This window comes from Stegastes partitus, unplaced genomic scaffold (assembly GCF_000690725.1).
Source record: "Stegastes partitus isolate 25-593 unplaced genomic scaffold, Stegastes_partitus-1.0.2 Scaffold419, whole genome shotgun sequence".
NCBI classification, from domain to species: Eukaryota; Metazoa; Chordata; class Actinopteri; family Pomacentridae; genus Stegastes; species Stegastes partitus.
Genome location: NW_007578150.1, coordinates 302493 through 321709, shown reverse-complemented (window position 1 = coordinate 321709; position 19217 = coordinate 302493). Strand labels below are relative to the sequence as shown.

At 41.4% G+C, this 19217-nt stretch overlaps 1 protein-coding gene across 4 annotated transcripts in view; it reads left to right on the top strand.

Annotated features, from left to right (window-relative positions):
- The first annotated feature begins 1846 nt into the window (after positions 1-1846).
- edc4 (enhancer of mRNA decapping 4) overlaps positions 1847-19217 on the top strand; it is a 42771-nt gene continuing 25400 nt past the window's right edge. The window contains exons 1-18 of one of the 4 annotated variants that reach the window (XM_008285849.1): positions 1847-2036; positions 5069-5222; positions 5299-5410; positions 6113-6212; positions 9226-9412; positions 9619-9766; positions 10926-11030; positions 11218-11330; positions 11467-11550; positions 11664-11759; positions 14030-14129; positions 14452-14632; positions 14753-14819; positions 15435-15526; positions 16598-16779; positions 17214-17293; positions 18675-18804; positions 18898-19193. In XM_008285849.1, the coding sequence (XP_008284071.1) occupies positions 1949-2036; positions 5069-5222; positions 5299-5410; positions 6113-6212; positions 9226-9412; positions 9619-9766; positions 10926-11030; positions 11218-11330; positions 11467-11550; positions 11664-11759; positions 14030-14129; positions 14452-14632; positions 14753-14819; positions 15435-15526; positions 16598-16779; positions 17214-17293; positions 18675-18804; positions 18898-19193 (2315 nt within the window). In that variant the 5' untranslated portion in view covers positions 1847-1948. Of the gene's footprint in view, positions 2037-5068; positions 5223-5298; positions 5411-6112; positions 6213-9225; positions 9413-9618; positions 9767-10925; positions 11049-11217; positions 11331-11466; positions 11551-11663; positions 11760-14029; positions 14130-14451; positions 14633-14752; positions 14820-15434; positions 15527-16594; positions 16780-17213; positions 17294-18674; positions 18805-18897; positions 19194-19217 lie in introns of all 4 variants that reach the window. The other 3 variants (XM_008285847.1, XM_008285846.1, XM_008285845.1) reach the window with 3 other exon arrangements.

Sequence of the window (19217 nt, the reverse complement as noted above, 5' to 3'; positions counted from 1 at the left end):
GTTAGCTTCTTATTTTAAAAAAAAATGAAAAAATCTTTATTTTGGATGCAGATGCACTCCTCTCTAAAGCTACTCTGACCTTTGTAGAATGATTATTGACAATATATTGAAAATTCCTGCCTTTGTTTTCATATCACAACACATATCAGAGAAAAATTTTATATCACAATGTCAGTTTTTTTTGGTCCCATATCGTGCAGCCCTACAAGGTCTCTGATTGGATATCGTTCCTATACGTACCTCATTAATTGGATCGGTTAACGGACAAATGGGACTCGTCCACAATTTCTCCATCAGCTCAGGGGTTTTCTGGCTCAGAATGGGCCTTTGGGGGCGACTGCACACGACAATAAGCACAATCAGCTCCACGCACAGCGAATACGATGAGTCTATGTGATGAACGTCTGCATTTTCCTGTTTTTTCCAACCGTCTGATAAACAAAATGTCTATTATGCCTCATTAAATTAAACTCCATTTAACAAAACTGTTTTAAAAAATTAAATCACTGTTTTTTATTCGCAGTTCTTGTCCTAATTTTCTTTGGCTGACTAAGACCTCTTCGACTTGTGTCAGAAATTCTTCTCCTGCAGTTTCTTTATCAGTGTTAGTGTTAACTGAGTTATTTTGATTCTGATTCTGTTTCATCAGTGAGCCACAGTGAGGAGCCTGAACACTGGAAACAAGCGTAGCAGAGAGAAAGTTTACTGTTTGCTTCTATTAGCTCATAATAAAAAATACAAGCCATAATAACATTTTAGTGAATTTACAATGCCATAATGTCTTGTTTATTTAATTTAGGTCATTTTTCATATATAATTTAAGACCAGGATTCAAGAATTTTTCTAAGCTACTGCCTTGTTACCTTTAAAGACGCGATCAAAAGTCCTTCGAGGTGCAAATTTGTGGGAGCAGAACACAGGAGTGGAAAGAGCCTGGCAATAAAATTAGAAATTTAGAAAAACATTGGAGAGTGAAATTAGAAAAAAAAAAAAAAAACACTTTCTGTTTAAGTTTCACAATTGCTTTCAATAACAAGCCTTATTTTTTTTTCTTTTCTCACGTTGGAGTTTCACAAAGGTTAGATAAGCCTTTACTAATCCCACAATGAGGACATTTGCAGTGTTACAGCAGTGCAAACATGTAGGAAGCATAAGTAAGAAATAAAAAAAAAACTAAAAATATACATAAGCACTGATTCTTCCATGTGTGCATGTCTAGATATTGCACAGGAAAAAAAATCCTTTGGATGTGGAAATCGAAATATTGCATGTATGATATTGCACATAATTGATCTATGTTGCACAATTATTCAGGAAGCAGAAACATGCTGATATATGCCGATGTGCAGATTCTTGTACGTGTTGAAAAAATGGTATTGCATCGTTTTTAAATGTAAAAGTATTGATACTGCACAGGTTGAATGTGTTGATGTTACACCATAAATATGTCAGTTATTCCATGTGTGATTTACTGTTGGTTGGACAGTCTGTTTCCAGTTTAAACCTACAGTTTTGCACTTTAATATTTGTTCCCATTTCGTCCAGTGCTGCATTATACACAAACCCACAGTTTGTCAAATGAAAATTGTCTTTAATTAAATGGCGTTTTGGGGGGCTTTTTATTTTTGGAGGGAAATTGTTCCTTTAGACTTTGGCTCTAAACTGTAAAATATTCTTAGAAAAATCAATAGAAAAGTAGTTGTTAGTTGCAGCCCTGCTTCCGGACTATGGAGGGCAGCAACACGCCTGGCTGTGTACAGTATGCATGAACTTAGTTACATTTCTGAGGTAGGAACCAACGAGCTGCCGCGGTGAGAAGTCGGAATCCAGGGCCGCGGACAAAGCGGAAGTTTAGACGGTTGCTCTGGGTGAACTGTGACAGCATCGCATCAAACAAGAAAACATTCTCTCCCCCTAAATCAACCCAGTGTCCCCCTTTCCCTCACCCATGGCGTCCAATTCTGATATCGACATCGAGGGTGCGACCCAGCATCTCCGGGACATCCTCAAGCTCGACCGTCCCGGGAACAGCGCCGGTAAGTGGGACCGGGAGCGAAAAGCGGCTGCGCTGCTTTAGGCCGCGGAGGCTAACGGAATGCTAACTAGCGAGCTAGGCGGCTAAACTAATGCGCTGCTAACGCGAGTGGGTTTAGCGCGCCGCTGCGGTATGCTAACTGCACTGGAGCAAAGTTAGCCCAGCAGCAGTTTCACTACCTGTTTACCAGATACACAGCTTTCCACAGAGGCACAATTTAAACATGAATTAATTTACACACGTTTTTCCACGCTAATATCCACAGAGGAACGGGTTCATTCCGGTTCGCGGCGATGTTTGAGCGCTAACTGCGTCGGAAAGTCCCCAGTGTTAGCAAGGTTACGAGTTAGCTTGTGTCTCAGTCTATTTTTTGGGGGCAGTAAAGCTGTCGCTGCTGCTGCCAGGCCACCAAAAAGAAGTAGGAAAAGCTTCCATTTATTCGAAACTACCTCTGTTATACCTGCTCGGTTCATTTTAAAGCGACACATTTTGACGCATTTTTATCCGGAATTGCCGAGATTTACTCTGCTGGTATCAATAATTAGCTTGAGCCTCCATAAACTGCGTAGAAGGTCGGTGTTGCTGGATTATTTCAATACACTAGAAGATTTTTGCTTGTGGTTCCAGAGCTGAACGATGTGGGGAAATATATCTAACAGCTATTTGTGTAACAGATATTTAATTTTACATATTTATTGTGTAATAGATTTAAAAACGTGATGGACTGTTACCCCATGACACACCGTTAACATAAGAAAGTATGGAAACTTGAAGATAAATATTGCTTCAAGCATATATTTATTTAATTTTTTTCAAATGTCATACAGGATTGAACCATTACCACAAAAGCTATAATATAGCTGTAAATAAATAAATGAATAGTAAGCAAAAATAATGTTATAGATGTTCATGGCATGTAGCAGCATCTACTAAAAATAATAATAAAAAGAAGAAGAAGGAGAAAATAAATGAACCCTGGGTCACACATACAGCATAATGCATATCTTTTAAGTTGCAACCTTTGTGAGGTTTCAATTTTTTTGATTTGAAATCCATTCATTGTTCAGCCCTTCCTTCTGCCAAGTAACACTAAAATGATAAAATGCTGCAGCAAAGACTTCAGCAGGTTTAGGAAAGTGTCGTGTGTTGTGAGCAGATTATCCTGCTCCTGTACTAGTTTTGCTTACATTTGCATTGTTGTGTTTTGTCGTACTTCTTCTTTGGACAAAAGGAACACCACATTGCCTGTGTTTAGCAGATTCAACAGTGTTAACGTCCACTGAAATTGCACCAGACCAGTAAACCTACTGGGACAGTGTTGGAGAGTATTTTGTGTTGAGGTGTTTAACTTTCTTTTAAATAATATTGAAATGTGAAAGTAGGATAGTGAACCTTTAGGTGCCTTTCTTTGTTGCCTTTTTCTGTAAATTAGAAATATAGCAATTGACTTGATTAGTGAAGTGATTCGCTGGCAACTACTACGTTTATGAAAAAACAAAAAGTCTAAATTCTTTAATGTGAATATTTTCTGGTTTATTTCCTTCTCTATTATATGTAAATGAATATTTTTGGGTTGAAGACAAAACAAGACATTTATCATCTTGGACTTGGACCATTACCCGGTATTTCCTCGGCCAAACAACAAATTGATTACTCAGGATAATAATCAACAGATAAATCGACATTGAGGATGATCTTTAGTTGCAGCCATACCATGCCTGGATAGCTACAGATTATGGAGAATCAGAACCATGTAGCACATAAAAGAAGGGTAATAATTGTTTTTTTATGAAGTAAATGAGCGTACTGGCAACTTTCTTTTCACAGATATGTGAAATATATTTTGATTGAATCAGTATTCACTCTGTTCCCTTACTAAATTCTTGTTTTAACCACATTGAGCAGGATTAATGTCAGTAATAAAATGATTGCCCCATTCTGAATCATTGTTTGAGAAGATTTTGACTTCACTGTGCAGGAGGAGACTGTAATTCATGATCATCTACACCTGTTGTCTTATCAAAACCTTCAATGTGGTAGTACTATCAGAATTAATCAATTGTTTAGCTTGTTTGTTTAGTGTAAGGTCAACTGGATAGAGAATAGCAAATCAAATGACTGTTTCTTCATGCCTGTAGAACCATTTCAGAGCAAACGCTTTGACTTCATTTTGCGGATAAACAAGAGTTGCAATTAATAACATTAATCCGCGATTTATTTCTGTTGAAAGTAGTTAATGGCTGTGAGCCAGCGGGAACACAAGCTCAGCCCTGAAACCGGCCAACACAAACAGAAAGCAGTCTTTATTAACCGTGTGCTGTGGAAAAAAGTGATTCTCCTGCAGTTAGAATGAGGTTTATTTGTGTTTGTAAGAGAGAGCGTGTGATTAGCACCTTGCAGATATCGTTATCTGACTGTAAGAGCAAATTAGCAGGTATTCAGAAGGAGCCTCTTCAGTGATAGTTTGTGTCTGTCTGTACAAAAACACAAAAATGTAGGATATTATGAAATCAGATAATTTGTCAACGTTGCCAGTGGCCTGTTTTTTTCCTCCGGGATGAATCATGTCTAATACAGAACCACCTCTGTAATTTAAACAGAGTTGCCAAGAAGCAGAGTAAATATTTTTTTACTCACCGTTCCCTGGAATACAAAACTCAATCAAGAATAAGAGAGTTATAATTTCCAAGTTTCTAATTAGTGAAAGCAGTCAAAATGTGGTTTTTGTGATGCAGAATGTGCTTTTCTTTGGTCTTTATACAATAGATGTCATAGAGGTGGACAAGAAATGACATCCAGTAACAGTCTGGCTGACCTGGTGGGATTTAAACCGATGCTGAGGGCTTTTTCACCCACGTTTGACCCACTTTGCGCCGCTAAATGTGCTTTTAAGCTGAAAGTCTAGTTCTTTTTACACTTTGATGCACAAGTTATATGTTAAGGTTTCAAAATAATACAATAAGAAACCTCCAGAACAGATATGACCTCTTTGCAGGCTCTCAGAATAACCGCTGCTTCCAATGTGTTCCTCAGACACGCAGTCGAGCGATGGTCAGAGGAAGCCGTCTTTTAACGGAGAGCTGAACGGGTTACTGGGAGTGTTGGGAAGCACCGACCGGTCGACCATGTCAGAATCCACCAGACCGCTCTCCACGGACCTGAGCACCGCCCAGGAGACTCAGATAATGTGAGTGTGTCCTTAGAGTCGCCTTATAATCTCCGTGAAGAATTCAGGAAACTAAATCGATGTGCTGCTGTTTCAGCCGCCTCACCGGAGACGACGGCTCCACCTGCATCCCCATCACCTCCAACAGCGTGGAGATCGTGGCCAGTCAAGACTCCAGCATCAACAGCAAGGCTCGAGGCAGCAGCAAGGTAAAGGGATCACGTCGTCACTTACAAAATGGCAGCGGAGAGAGAATGCACCAGAAATTTTGGAGCCACTCGGTACCTGAAACAGCGTGTACCTGAAAAAGGGTCTGTTATTTTTATATTCATCAAAAACCTGCAGCAGCGATGACTCAATGTGGTCTCATGAGCTCGCCCTCTCTCACAACACACACCGCTTTGCTTTTTAAAGATCCCTGCACTAATTTTTATTCCTCCGTTGCATGAGTACAACAGAAGTAGCAATGGGGCTGGTGTGTATTTATAAAACATACATGTATTTTTACATTATTTGGACAATCTTTGGCTCGTGAGCTCCAGAAAACCTCAACAAAGTGCAGTTTAGCGTCTAACCAGAGGTGCAAAAGCAGCAGCAAAGTGCATTATTTACAATAGTTACAGTATAAATAGAATGGACAGGGCGCTATGAACACACTAACATATGACTATATCAATATATAGAACCATATAAAGTAGATAATCTAAATCTACAGGGAGAGATAAATAGTGGTATGAGCAGTATAAACTGTCTGAACAGTGTAAACAGTACTAATGCTATGAACTATATGCAGTATATAAACAGGATTAACTGTACGAACAACAACAATGCAGTATAGACACAGTATGAAAATGTCCTTAGAAGTGTTGTTCAGAGATATTTATTGTGCTTTTTTTGTGTGTTTCATTCAGGTGAAGATTCAGCCTGTTGCCAAGTACGACTGGGAACACAAGTATTACTACGGCAGACTGATCGCGGTGTCCAACTCCTTCCTGGCCTACGCCATCAGAGGTGAGCATCCCGCAGTAGTTATGAGTTACTTTAAACTTTGAATGGATGCTATGAACTAAAAACAAATGTGAGTAAACATTAGGATGTGACGTTAAGGTGCACATAAGGTAATAGTCCTGTGATTGTGGATCTATAATGATGGTTTTTGAATGATTTACAAAGAACTCTGACATCAGATTGTGTTGTGTTTATCAAAACATGAACTACAACCAAACACAATAAAGCTAGAAGTGCCTTTTTATCATGAAACACTTTCATTTTGATTGAGAGTGTTTAATTCAGTGCACACTTCTGTCACGTTAAATCGTAGTCGTGCACAGTGGCCTCAAAAATATACTACTTTGCTTCATCCATGCTTAAAAATGGCTGAATTTCAGTACATTAGTCGACAAAATCAACGCAAATAGCATTTTTATAAAGAAGGACAAGTGGCAGAAGTGCACTTATCAAGCAGAATATTACATAATATGAGATAAAAAAAGACGCTTTATAGGTTTTAAATGTAAAAATGCGGTGTTTACAGTTCAAAATGAGGTCAATGAGGTATTTGGACGCTCAATAATGGCTTCACTGAGGATCACAGTTACTGTGTTGTACTGTTCAGCGTGCCATCCGTTAGCTTCCAGAGCCGCTTGACAGCGTCTGGGCATCGAATCAACCAGGTTCTGTAACAGCTAAGGGGAGGCAAGTTCTTCATATTTCAGCCAGCAAAGCTTTTAGTTCATCCACGGTGACGCTTTGGCATCTCGTAGGTGCTCCATGGGATTTAGGTCAGACCGTGGGAGGGCCGCGTTAGACTTTGATTTTCTCCTGGGGAAATATTCTCCAGCAGGCAGCTTCAGTGCGTTGGACCTTTTATCCTGCTGAAATATCTGCTTCTGTCAGAAATTTTTTTGGCTGATTTGTTTATACATTTGCTTCCAAAATGTCCCTTTAGTGCTCATGATTACATCAATAACGACAAGCTCACCTCCAACACTGTAAGAAGTACAGGCAGACTTTGACTTCTCCATCTCTTTGCTTTACAGTCATCTTATAGTTCATCACATCCATTAAATCTGGATTCTGAAAATAACAAACGGCTCCAAAAGCTGCCGTCCTTCTGAATCTGTTCTTTTTGAAAATGTAATTTTAGCCGTCTACGAGCCTGTGACTGGTTTCCTCGGTGTCATTCTCTCTTTACTCACAGTTGTTGATTCTGTTTGGTGAGCTGGTAAATCTTGTCGATCTCTGAGGCCATCCTTGCTGCTGTTTCCAGCCTGTTTGTCTTGATTTTTACTCACAAATGCGCTCTGCGGTAGGGTTGGGCGTCGGTTTAAGAATTCTGATTGGAAATTAGATTCTGCTTATCAGTTCAGGTTCCTCGTGATTCTGGATTCATGTTGGGCAGGAAGTTGAGGCTCCTACACGAGTAAAAATAATCTTATGGCGTCGTGGTGGCTCCTTGGACTTTTGTTTTTAATTCCATCGTACATTTTCCTGATTGTACTTTCATAATAAACAGTTGAATGCAGGACTTGTGCGGCGTGCTCTTTGTACTTTGACTTAAATTCAGAGTCTCACACTTCCTCTAGCACTGCTTATGTATTTCTAGCAATGTGAAAGAACACTTCATATATAGTTTAATTACTGTTTTTTAATCTGTGACGTTAGCACAGCCATAACCTGACTGCAAGTCCTCTTTCTGGAATGCAGCGACGCTGATTCTTGGGTTTGTTGTTGCTATAAGGGCAGTAAAGTCACTTTAGTCGGATGTAACGTGAACCGATAAGCAGAATAGTTCCTGCATGGAAGGAAATAAAGAGTCCTGGATCATGTCATTTTGACGTCCCCCTGATTTCTTCACACTAAATTTCCTTGAAACACTATTTATTTCAGATAAGCAGCAGAAGCACAGCTAGACATAGTAATCAGACCTCTCGCAATGGTGGTCTCTTCTCTGGTGTCTTGGATGTTTTTTTCGAGGTTTACTTTATTTACTATAACAACAAGGATCCTGTCCTTGCGAAACGGATTTCAGCAGCATTTTGTGAATTACAGCGATTGTTATGAGATAATTTGTCCTGTTCACCTGCTTGTCAAACAGCTCGGCAACAGCTGAGGAGGTTAAATGAGTATAAATTCATTAAGAGATAGGAAGACATGCAGACATTCAAGTTGCATAACTAATAGCACAGATAGTTGTGTTACGTCTGTCCAATCCTGGTCCTGGAGGGCCACAGTCCTGCATGTTTTATATGTTCCCCTCTTCCAACACACCTGATTCAAATGATCAGGATCGTTATCAGGCTTCTGCAGAGCTTGATGATGAGCTGATCATTTGAATCAGGTGTGTTGGAAGAGGGAAACGTCTAACACATGCAGGACTACGGCCCTCCAGGACCACGATTGGACAACCCTGTGCTAGGTGTTTTGTTGTGCTCAGTATATTTGAAACTAATGCGAGTACAGTTTGTTTGGGGACCAATAAGCAGACGTTCTTTGCTTCCTTTAGAGTCAGACTTTTGGAACCAGTTCTGCTCAACCTTCATCAATGTAGCTCATCTAAAGGCCTTATGAACTTCATTTAAGTTTAACTGTCCAAGTACTTTTTGGGGCCACTCAGTGTACTTTAAATACACAAGTATTTAAGCAGCGTACAACTTGTAATCGACTATGAAGATAGTTTAGGATTATTTGTCCTGTTTTTTTAAGGGAGGCTGGTCAGATGTTTTCACTGCCACCCAGCTACAATGAAGTGCATGGATTGTTTTTGTGAAGGCCATAGAAATGTTATATTTAATTTGAAAGAAGTGCTCTTTCTAGGATTTGTGTCCATGTTATTCTCACAGAAGGGACTGTTTTCTTTCTACAGAAAATGGCTCCAATAACAACTGTGTTCTGTTTCTCTTATTAAACTGCTATTTGGCCTCACGACACTTGTTGTTTCTGTGGTTGCTCGATTGATTTCTATCGATTGCTGCAAAACCACAGGCTCATCTTTGTCTTTTGAAATGACTGCTGCTTCCCTCAGGAGCGAACAACCACGCCATGATCCGGGTGCTGAGCGTGGATTTTGCCGAGCGCTCCCTGCTGAAGGGCTTCACCGGCGCCGTCACAGATCTGGCCTTCGCCCACCTCGACTCCTCCCTGCTGGGTTGCGTGGATGAAGCGGGAAACCTGATGGTCTGGCAGCTCACCTGCACCGGCAGCAAGATACTGTATCCTGACATGTAGGAGAAACTGTTAAAAGCGTGTGGGAGGACGTGCAGGTCTTTTATCTGCACTGTTAAGTAAATGTGATCTCTGTGTGCTTCTAACTGCTGTGTAGTTTTATGCAAACGGCTTGTTATCCCATCCTGGAAGCAGATCGTCCAGGAACTACTCTTTTTTACCCCCCAGTTTCTTTAACCCGTACTTCCTGCAGAGATCAGATTGTGGTTCACGTCCGGCGGCCAGAAGACACTCCACTGAACTCGCACCATCGCCTCATCTGGTGCCCGTTCATCCAGGACGACAACGAAGAGAACCAGGATGACACCAGCCAGACTCTGGCCCTCCTGCACGAAGACAGGGTACCAGTGTTTTACACAGAAATGTCTGTTGAAGAACTGCAAACAGAGTCAAACTTGTGCTTTAACGTGTTGGCTTCGTGTCTGAAACACAACAGTCCCTGAACGCTTCACACGCTTTCACATATCACTTCCAACACAACACCAATCTGAACTGCAACATGATCTCCAACCGACTGCGACTCAACATTAACGTAACAAATGTCTAAATACTAACTGATGAAACCATCCCATGTCTGAAAAGGGGGTTTAGATTCTGTTTTTATGAAGATTTCGTTTGAACATTTGGGAGAGAAGGACATTAAACAAAGGTCTGGACCAAGAGATTTGGAGGATTTTGGTGTATTTTTATGCACCAGTTTGTGACTTTAAAGCGTCATTTTTGCCTCTGCAGTGGAGGAGCAGCAGGACAAATATACAAATAATCACTAAACAACAATGGAGAAGGTTTTAGATGGCATGAATAGTGGATTTTTATTTTTTTTTTAAATGCCAGACCTTTTCTCTCACTCCATGCCACTCCAGCGCCGCTCACATCATGAGCTCAAAGCGTAATCTGGGAGGAAAACAGGCAAATCTGACAAGATTTGGTTTTATTTGTGCTGGTTAAAGTTAGAACTAAATTAGAAATTCAGGGCATTTGCGTATTTTTTTTCCTCCCATTTATTGCAGCGAGCAGCAGTTTTAAGCATCAGAAGCTTTTTGGTGATTTTTATGCACCAGTTTGTGCCTTTTCTGCATCAGTTTGTGGTGGAAACGTTTGTGTTTATGTAAAACAAAACACAAAAATCAGGCACAATGAGTAAATGTTATAGCAGCTTTTCAGAATAAAAGTCTCTTGTAGCTTTCATGTTTTTATTGGGAGGTACAAATGCACTTTTTGCAGAGATACACATCCCCTGCATCCCACCTGACATCCATGATGATGGTAACAAGGTAGTTTCATTAACGTGATTGAGCTGTAGTTTAAAAAAAAAGCGCACAAACCTGCAAAAAAAATACATTCATGTGAGTAAACATTAAGAGATTATGCACATAAGGGAATGATGTTTTTCTAAAGGTTTTTTTTTCTTTACAAAGAACACTGACATCAGATTAATGAGCTCTGGTGTTTAACGAGAACAAACATTTCACCTCTAACTTTACTTTCTTTCTCTTCCAGGCTGAAGTTTGGGACCTGGAGCTGTTGAGAGCCAACAACAGCAGTTGGCCTGTTGATGCCACAGAAGTGAAAGAAGGCCTCATCACCATCAAGGGACACACCCAGGTAGGACTCAGGAGAGAGGTCAGTTAACAAATCAGTTCAGGAAAACTAATACTGCCTTCTTTGAGGTGAACAAACTGTATTTTAGCCTCTTGGTTTGCATGGTGTAGTCATTTAAGATGTCAGTGATTTTGCTGTGTTCTTTAATGCATAAATGAGAAAATCCATTGCGTGTTCTTCGTTTCTCCAGCGAGTCAGCGAAGGTGCGCTGTCTCCTGATGGCACAGTGTTAGCCACAGCCAGCCATGACGGATACATCAAGTTCTGGCAGATATACATAGAGGGAGGACAAGACAAGCCGAGGTAAGCAAACAGGACGACGTTCTTCCATCACTGTTGTACCCTTTTAAACGCATATCTCATTTTATCGTGTGATTTCTGTGTATTTCCTTCTCCCACTCTATGATTTTCTCACTTCCTCGTCTTCTCTGCTGTCCAGATGTCTTCACGAGTTGCGGCCTCACGGAGGACGTCCGCTGTCCTGCCTCCTTTTCTGCGACAACCACAAGCGGCAGGACCCCGAGTCAGTATACGCTCTACTGCTTTCAGTTTTCTTCACATATACAGATTAATCTGAGCCCTGCTGTTTGAGTTTTAGTTCATCTATGTTCTCTTTCTCCTCCCTTCTGTTTGTAGGGTTCCTTTCTGGCGGTTCCTGATAACTGGAGCTGATCAGAACCAGGAGCTGAAGATGTGGTGCACCGTTTCCTGGACCTGTTTACAGACCATCAGGTTGTTCCTTTTGATCTGCCGTTCAGAATTTAAATCATCCTGATCCCCTGTTACATGTTAGTAACTGGGCAGGACTGCTAAGGTTTTCCTATTTCATAATGCTGATCCATGGCGTGAACAGGCGCAAGCAGTTTCACTTTCAATTTTGCTGTAACTGAAAGTGATCAGTCAGGAGGTGTGTCCATCAGGCAGCTTATTGTTTCAGTTGTTTGCAATAGAAATATCCATATTTACATTGTGGTCAAAGAGCTGGCAGTGTGAGCGTCTATTCTCCGCTGAACGCTTTCCCTTTCTCTGGCCGTCAAGAGTTGAAAAATGTTCCTCTTTAGATAAAACTATAGGTACAGTTTGTCATTTTTAACCAGGTGTCGCCTCCATAGTGGAGGAACAACAGGACAAATATACAAATATTGACTGAACAACAAAGGAGAAGGTTTTTGACAGCATGAATAGTGGATTAAAAAAAAAAAGCCAGAGTTTCACCTGTTTCTCTCACTCCAAGCACCGCTCACATCATGAGCTCAAAGCATAATCTGGGAAGGAAACAAGCAAATCTGCCAAGATTCAGATTTATTTGTGCTGGTTAAAGTTAGAACTAAATTTCTGTTCTTTTACTGGAACGAGCGTTGATATTGAGCTGAGCGCCACAGCAATGTGAGCAAACAGGTCCAAGAGCGAGGAGAGGAAAGGTTTCATTGTTCCGCTCCGCCCGGATCTGTAATTAATTACTTCTGCGGTTAATCTGTGTCACATCAACCGAAACATCTCAGCTTTCAAACGCTCTCAGCTGGGTGTCTTCAGAAGAGCATTTGGGTGTTTATTTCATCTGGCAAAAAGAAAAAAGCCTCTTTGGTGAACACGTAGCATAGATGGTGAAATAAGGCTCATGTCTGAAAGGAAACTTGACTCCAAACCAGAGATTTCAGTAGAAGAGAGTTAAAAACTGAGACTGCAGACATTGCTCAACAGATGAAGACACACCTAAAGGGCAGGACCATCGCTGGTTTGACCACAGTCGTTCCTGTTGTGGAAATTCTGGAAGAGGTTGATGTAGGATGAGGAGCCCGACACAGAGAGACACACCGGAGACTCAGATGACTTGAGGCTGAAATAAGGTTTACTGATATCAGGAGAAGTGACACGAACGGAGCAACAGTTCACGCACGTAATGCCAGCATCAGTTCTACAGATCCCTCTCACACCTTTACTCTGGTATCCTCCTTCAGAAGGAGGCACATCCAGATTTATGAGTGAAAGGGAAACAAAGATAAGTCGGCGCCTGGGTATAATCTGGCCTTGAGAGGGACAGGGAGTGAGGTTTACGTGAGGTCAGGAATGTATAGACGAGCTGTAGAGCGCACATCTGCACTACGTTTACCTAAAGAGGTCAATCGGTTCAGTATCTTCTCTAAAAGATTGACTCCAAACCAGGAAAGTCATTTTTACAGTTCCAGCTAACTAACCTGGACTAATGGTAAACCCTATAAATGTCTACCTGGAAGGCAAATAGGTGCTTCAGACTGACCCCAAAGTCAAATTTAGTTCTTAAATCAAGACGTTTGGGATGATTGTTGCTGATATCTCAGGCTCATACCATTCTTTTACATAGTTGTCTAAGAACACCGTTTGAAGGTTCTACTTAGGGATCGACTGATGTGGGTTTTTAGGGCAGATGTTGATTCTTGGTTGTCAAGAATGACCGATATTTGGAGCTGATATACATTAAAAGTAATGTTTTAACAGCGTGTGATAGCAGAGAAGGTGTCATTCATAACTGGGCTTCTTTATTAGTAAGGGCCGATTGTAGCTGAATATGTAAAATAGAAATAAGAGTGATTAAATTATCTCCTCTGTTTATGTGGGATCCACTGAGATTGATCAGTTTGTCTCCTGTAGTTCTGTCTGTTGTTCTTCTCTGTTTTATTGATCTGTTCTATCACTTTTATCACCCACTAAGATCCAGATCTTAAAGCATTATTATTGTTTTCCAGATTCTGTTTCAGGTAATCTGTGGCTGCCTTCTAATTTATCTGCTAGCCGTTAGCATAGCGTTAGCCGCTGTGAGAGAATGTCCTGGTTTGTGGTGACGTCTTGTGTTTCAGACAGTTGTGAGACAGAGAGAGGAGGCTGCATCTGACCTGAAGTAGCGCATTTTGTTTATTGATAAAAATGCCGATACGGAGAATCGGAAAAAGCCAAAAATCGGCCAGTCTGATAATCTATCTATCCCGAGTATTAATTATGTTTTTGTTTTTTTCCCCCTCTCATAGGTTTTCTCCAGATCCATTCAACTCCTCGGCTCTGCCAAGTCTCAAGGCCAGTCTGGACCTTTCTGCTGAGTATCTGATCCTCACTGACGTACAGAGGAAGGTGAGCAAAACGCTGCCAGTTGTGTGAATTAGCATTAGTATAGCAACCATTGCTATAGTTTTCCTTTCCCCTTTTCTAGCATTCAGCATAAATCCACTGACATCGAGCTTTAATTCTGTAGATACAAACAATAAGACGCTAATTAAATTGAGGCATTAAATCATGTGCTGTGCCACATGGGAGCCAGTTGGAGCTAATTTGTTTTGAAGGCCACTGTTTCTAGACCACACCATTATTGAGGGATTTGTCTCGCCCCATGGACCTTTGCTTTGCCTTTCACCACTTCAGCCCCACACTTGCTGACGTCCCTCTTCTCTGCCAGGTTCTGTATGTGATGGAGCTGCGGCAGGACCTGGAGAAAGGAAAGGCGAGCTTCACGGCCGTGTCGGAGTTCCTGCTGACCCACCCGGTGCTCAGCTTCGGTGTCCGAGACGTCTCCCACAGCCGACTGCGACACACGGAGGTCCTTCCCGCTGAGGAGGAGAGCGAAAGCATGACTACAGGTGCTCATGCACATTTACACAGTGCAGTTTTGGCTTTAATTTTTTAAGTGGATGTTAAATATGTAGAATTATTGCTCCTAACTCATGCTGATTACTTTGTGTTTGCATATTTTCTTCCAGAGGGAACTCAAGGACCCACAGAGTCCAAGTCTGGGATCCAGATTAAACTCTACTGTGTCCACACTAAGTGAGTTTTCTTCCAGCGTGTGATGTCAGTGTTAAGCTCGCACTGGCTTGAGCGGAGTGTAGTAAACCTTCAGTGTTGCCAAGGACAATTTGGATTACAGGAAGTCAATAAGAAAGCACAGCAAGTTGCTAAGATTAGCATTTTATTTATAACCGTCACCCAGGAATGAGTTTCACAGTTAAACTCTCACTGATTTCCTGTAAACGTGACAGTTGAAAGATATTAAATACGGGATATATTTGCCTACATTATTGTATTTATAGTATTCCTTCTTCTTCAAGAAGCCTTTCATCCAAAAATATATTATCGTCAAGCTGCCTGTAGACATTTGCATTGCTTTAGATGCAGGTGTGAGTTATCTTGGGCATAGTTGCTCATCTTACGGTCGTGTTTTGGAATTGCATGTGTTTTTATTGTGGAAAAGAAGAAGAAAGCTGCATGTGGCGGTTCTTTGTAGAAAGCTGCATGTCTTAAAGTAGAGATAGAGCAACTCATCAATACAGAGATGCTTCCTCTGGTTCCTGTTTGCATAACTGAGTGCAAGACGCAGTGCAGTGGACTTTGGTTTTAGTTACTGGGATTGTGATTAATTTATCTGCACGTGTGTGTTTTCAGGAGTTTGCAGGACGTTCAGATCTGGTTTCAGCCCAACACGACTTCAAGCTCTGCAGGCTTCCTTCCTCATTCTGACTCACAAGATGGCTTTGGTAAGTTTTCACACAAACACTCAAAGGATAACTGTTGACTACACACTCCAGCTCCTCATTTGCTCCCTTTTTGATCCTCCTTTTTTTTTTTTGATCTTCTCTCTTCTGTATTTCGTTTTTGGTTTTTGAGCTTAAATTCACATTTTGCAAAATTACTTAAAACATACGGATTTGTTAAACGACGAGGCTCCAGATCGCAACCATTTTGATCTCTCGTGTTACCAAAAATATGTCAAATGCAATAAAACATTTTCATTGGTTGCACTGGTGTGCCTGATATTTCATCCGTCTGTCTGTTTGTGTCTCTGGACGGTAAATACATCTGCCTTGGTTTTAGGTAAATCTGACACAAGTAAGTCTTATTTCAGTTTTTTCAAACTAAATTTTAGTCACACAACTAACTGAGCTGCTGTATTTACAATCATTGAGGCTTCTTTGTGCGCAGCTGCCTTGCAGCTTCTTCCGATTCATGATTTGCATTTAAGGAAATGCAAATTGTGAATTACAGCTTTAGAAAGAAACCTGCATGCACATTGGTCCCGCTGCACCACCACGAGTACGTTCTCAACCTGTGGGAAACACTGAGACATGATGGAAGAACATCATGCACTGCGTTTGTTGCAAAGACTGCGGCCAGAAATCAGAGCTTCTGCTGCTGGGATGTCGAGGTTCCAAACTGAAAAGTTAAAAATGGGAGAAACTCGTCCTTGACAGATGAGTGGCTCCAAAGTCATCCTCATAAAACGAATGAGTTTAAATGTCTTTCAAACTTTGATATTCACCCTTATTTGTTTGGTTAATTGTTTACATTTTGCTTTAAGAAATTACCTGAATGTGTGGAAACTGAAATAATTGTTACACTTAAATTTGAAGCTTCAAAAGGCCCAGTGGCACATTTTGCGTGCACCTAAATGCAGATGCACCAATACAACAAATGAAAAAGTTGGTCTGGAGCCCCGAGAAGTACTTTGATTGAATTCACTTGGTGTTTAACGTGGGATTTTTGGTTTCTTTGTATGTTTAATATCTTCACATAACTGAAGAACTCTGTGCGTTGTGTGTTCCCAGCAGGGTTTTCCGACCATCTCACTGACCAGAGCTCCGACAAGGAGTCGGGAAGCGGCTCCCAGACCGACCTGAGGAAGATCCCATCGCTTCCTGCTCCCTCCGACTTCCTGTCGAACTCCGGAGCCGGCAGCGCAACGATGCCCAAACTGATGACCCCCGACGCGTTCATGACACCGAGCACTTCGGTACGAACTCTCCCTCCCAGCGATCCGTCTGCGTGGTGTCTGAGTTTCCAGAAACACTACAGCTGCAGCAGATGAACTCTGTGTGTCAAGCGTGTTTTTATTTGTCGCCTAGCAACGTCAGTGAATAGCACCTTCTCCCACATATCGGTCAAGTGCATGACACTGTTAATAGCACCGTCTGTACAAACTACTTTTGAAGTAGGTCCTTGTTTTTCTTACCTGCGAGGGGTATGATGCAAGGACGCAGCAAGAAATAAATAAAGTTTATCGGTGTCATTAGAATTTGGTTATGATGCGACCCACTTCAATCGTCTGCATTGTGCTTTCGTTTTGCGCCGTTTCTAACCACCGAGAAACTACATTTCCAAACCCTTCGTTGTATTTGCTGCCTGTAAATCACTTCTTTTTTCTTTTTTTTAAAATTCACAATCCAGGTTCCAGCGTCTCCAGGCAGCAGCGCCAGCAGCCTGACCATCGTGACGGCGATCAGCAGCAACTCTGACTCGACTAACAGGTGAGCTTTTCTGTTTTTTCTGTCGGGCTGAACAGGATCACCAATAATGTACAATATCAAATCATTGTGGCTGCGTTTTTTTCGTTAAAAGACTAAATGTGCCACAACATACCATTATAACAAAGTGTTGTGGCTTTATAGAGATGCCCGGGCCAAGAAATTATATTCTTCAGACGTAAAGAGATGTGCTTGTTTGGTGCAAAGCGTAACTTTTATGTTTGTTTCAGTGGAAAAGAAATAAAATTTACAGCTCATATTGCAGTGTCTGTCAAAATAATCACAATATTTTTTGTGTATCTTAATTTTCTCTGTCGTTTTCAAGGAAACAGATTGTTTAATAATAATAAAAAAAAAGTGATAAGTATTGGAAAGTCTCTGTCATACACTAGAACCTCTAAGATGTTTAATGTTGGTAATATTCTCCCATCAGTGTTCGTGGTATGTGTAGTTTGGCTCATTACAGTTGGGAAATAGATGATAAAAGTCCTTATAGAAGATTTTTAGTGTAATGCACAGTTACAAACATTTTAATCGTTATATTAAATAACCCAAGTCACTTTGTTGTCTGTCAAAATTGTAAAAATTCTGTCATAATTCGTTGCTGCTTGTCTTTTAAATTACAGTTTTTGATGGTAATAAGGCGTATTTATGAGCATTTAATTTTGAAGAGCAACTTGATCACAAGAATATTAAATTTACAGAATAAACTTGCAGATTATGCACTTATTAGGGCGTGGAGAGAAAAGATGAGCAGAGACAGACACAACACAGATGAGAGGGCTTTTATTTTATTTCTGAGAGCACTGAAACACCATAGCCACTGTATCTAATACAGACCAATATAAACAGTGCAGTTTTACAGAATTAGTCATGACAAATGAAATTAACCACCACTGACACCGTGGAGATTATTGCCAGTCCCACTTCAGCCAGAGGTTTAAAGTCAGGGAGCATTTCTCCCAGGAAAATGAATCTGAATATAACAAGACCATCTGAAAGTGGGATTCTCCGATCTTACGAGCACTCACTTCACTAGGATGAAGCTCTACAGTGTGCACGTCTTTGATTTTGCGGTGGTTTTATTGATTAAAAAGAGAGACCACTGATACTGCGAGCAGCTGCTACTCTAATTGTGATTTGTTAACGTTAACACTAGTTCACCTTCAGTGTTTAAATCAGTCAACATCACAGATTGCTTTCAGATTTTTCTATCACTGTTAACTTTATTCAGTCAATAACAGAAAATATTCGGTTAACGTGACCTCTGTTGTGACTGGTAGTAATCATACCTGCACAGGCTTCTCTGTTACACACAGACGCCCCTGATTGCTAATAGAATAATTTCTGATGTGAACACATACACCTCTCCTTCTGTGTTCAGAGCCATGGACGATGTCAGTCAGAGTCCTAACAGAGCAGACAACAGCAGCAGCAGTTTAACACTCTCAACCTCCACCAGCAGCCCGAGAGCTGCGTCTGCTGTGCTGCTGCCTGGACTCGAGAACCTGCAGGTGAGATGTGGCAACGCTCTCCTACTTCCACCAGCCTCTTGTCTTTCTCCGTTGCCTGACTTTTGTCGATACTCTCTTGCTCTCTATCTCCAGGCTTTGACGTCCTCCGGTGGTCCTCTGGCACTCGACAGCCCTCAGGTCCTGGATTCTCCCCTCCTGCCACCTCTGGCTTCTCCGACGAGGGCCCGCTCCCCCGACGTCATCTCCTCGGCCTCCACGGCCATGTCCCAGGACATGCCGGAGATCGCGTCCCAGACCCTGCAGCTCCAGCGAAGCCTGGTGCCCAGCTTGGATCCTTTACCTCTTTCTGCCCTGCAGACAGACAGCATGGCCTCGGCCGCCTCTGCTCTGCACCTGCTGACCTCGCCACGTACGGCCAACAACAACAGGTATTTTAACAACAGGGAAAGATG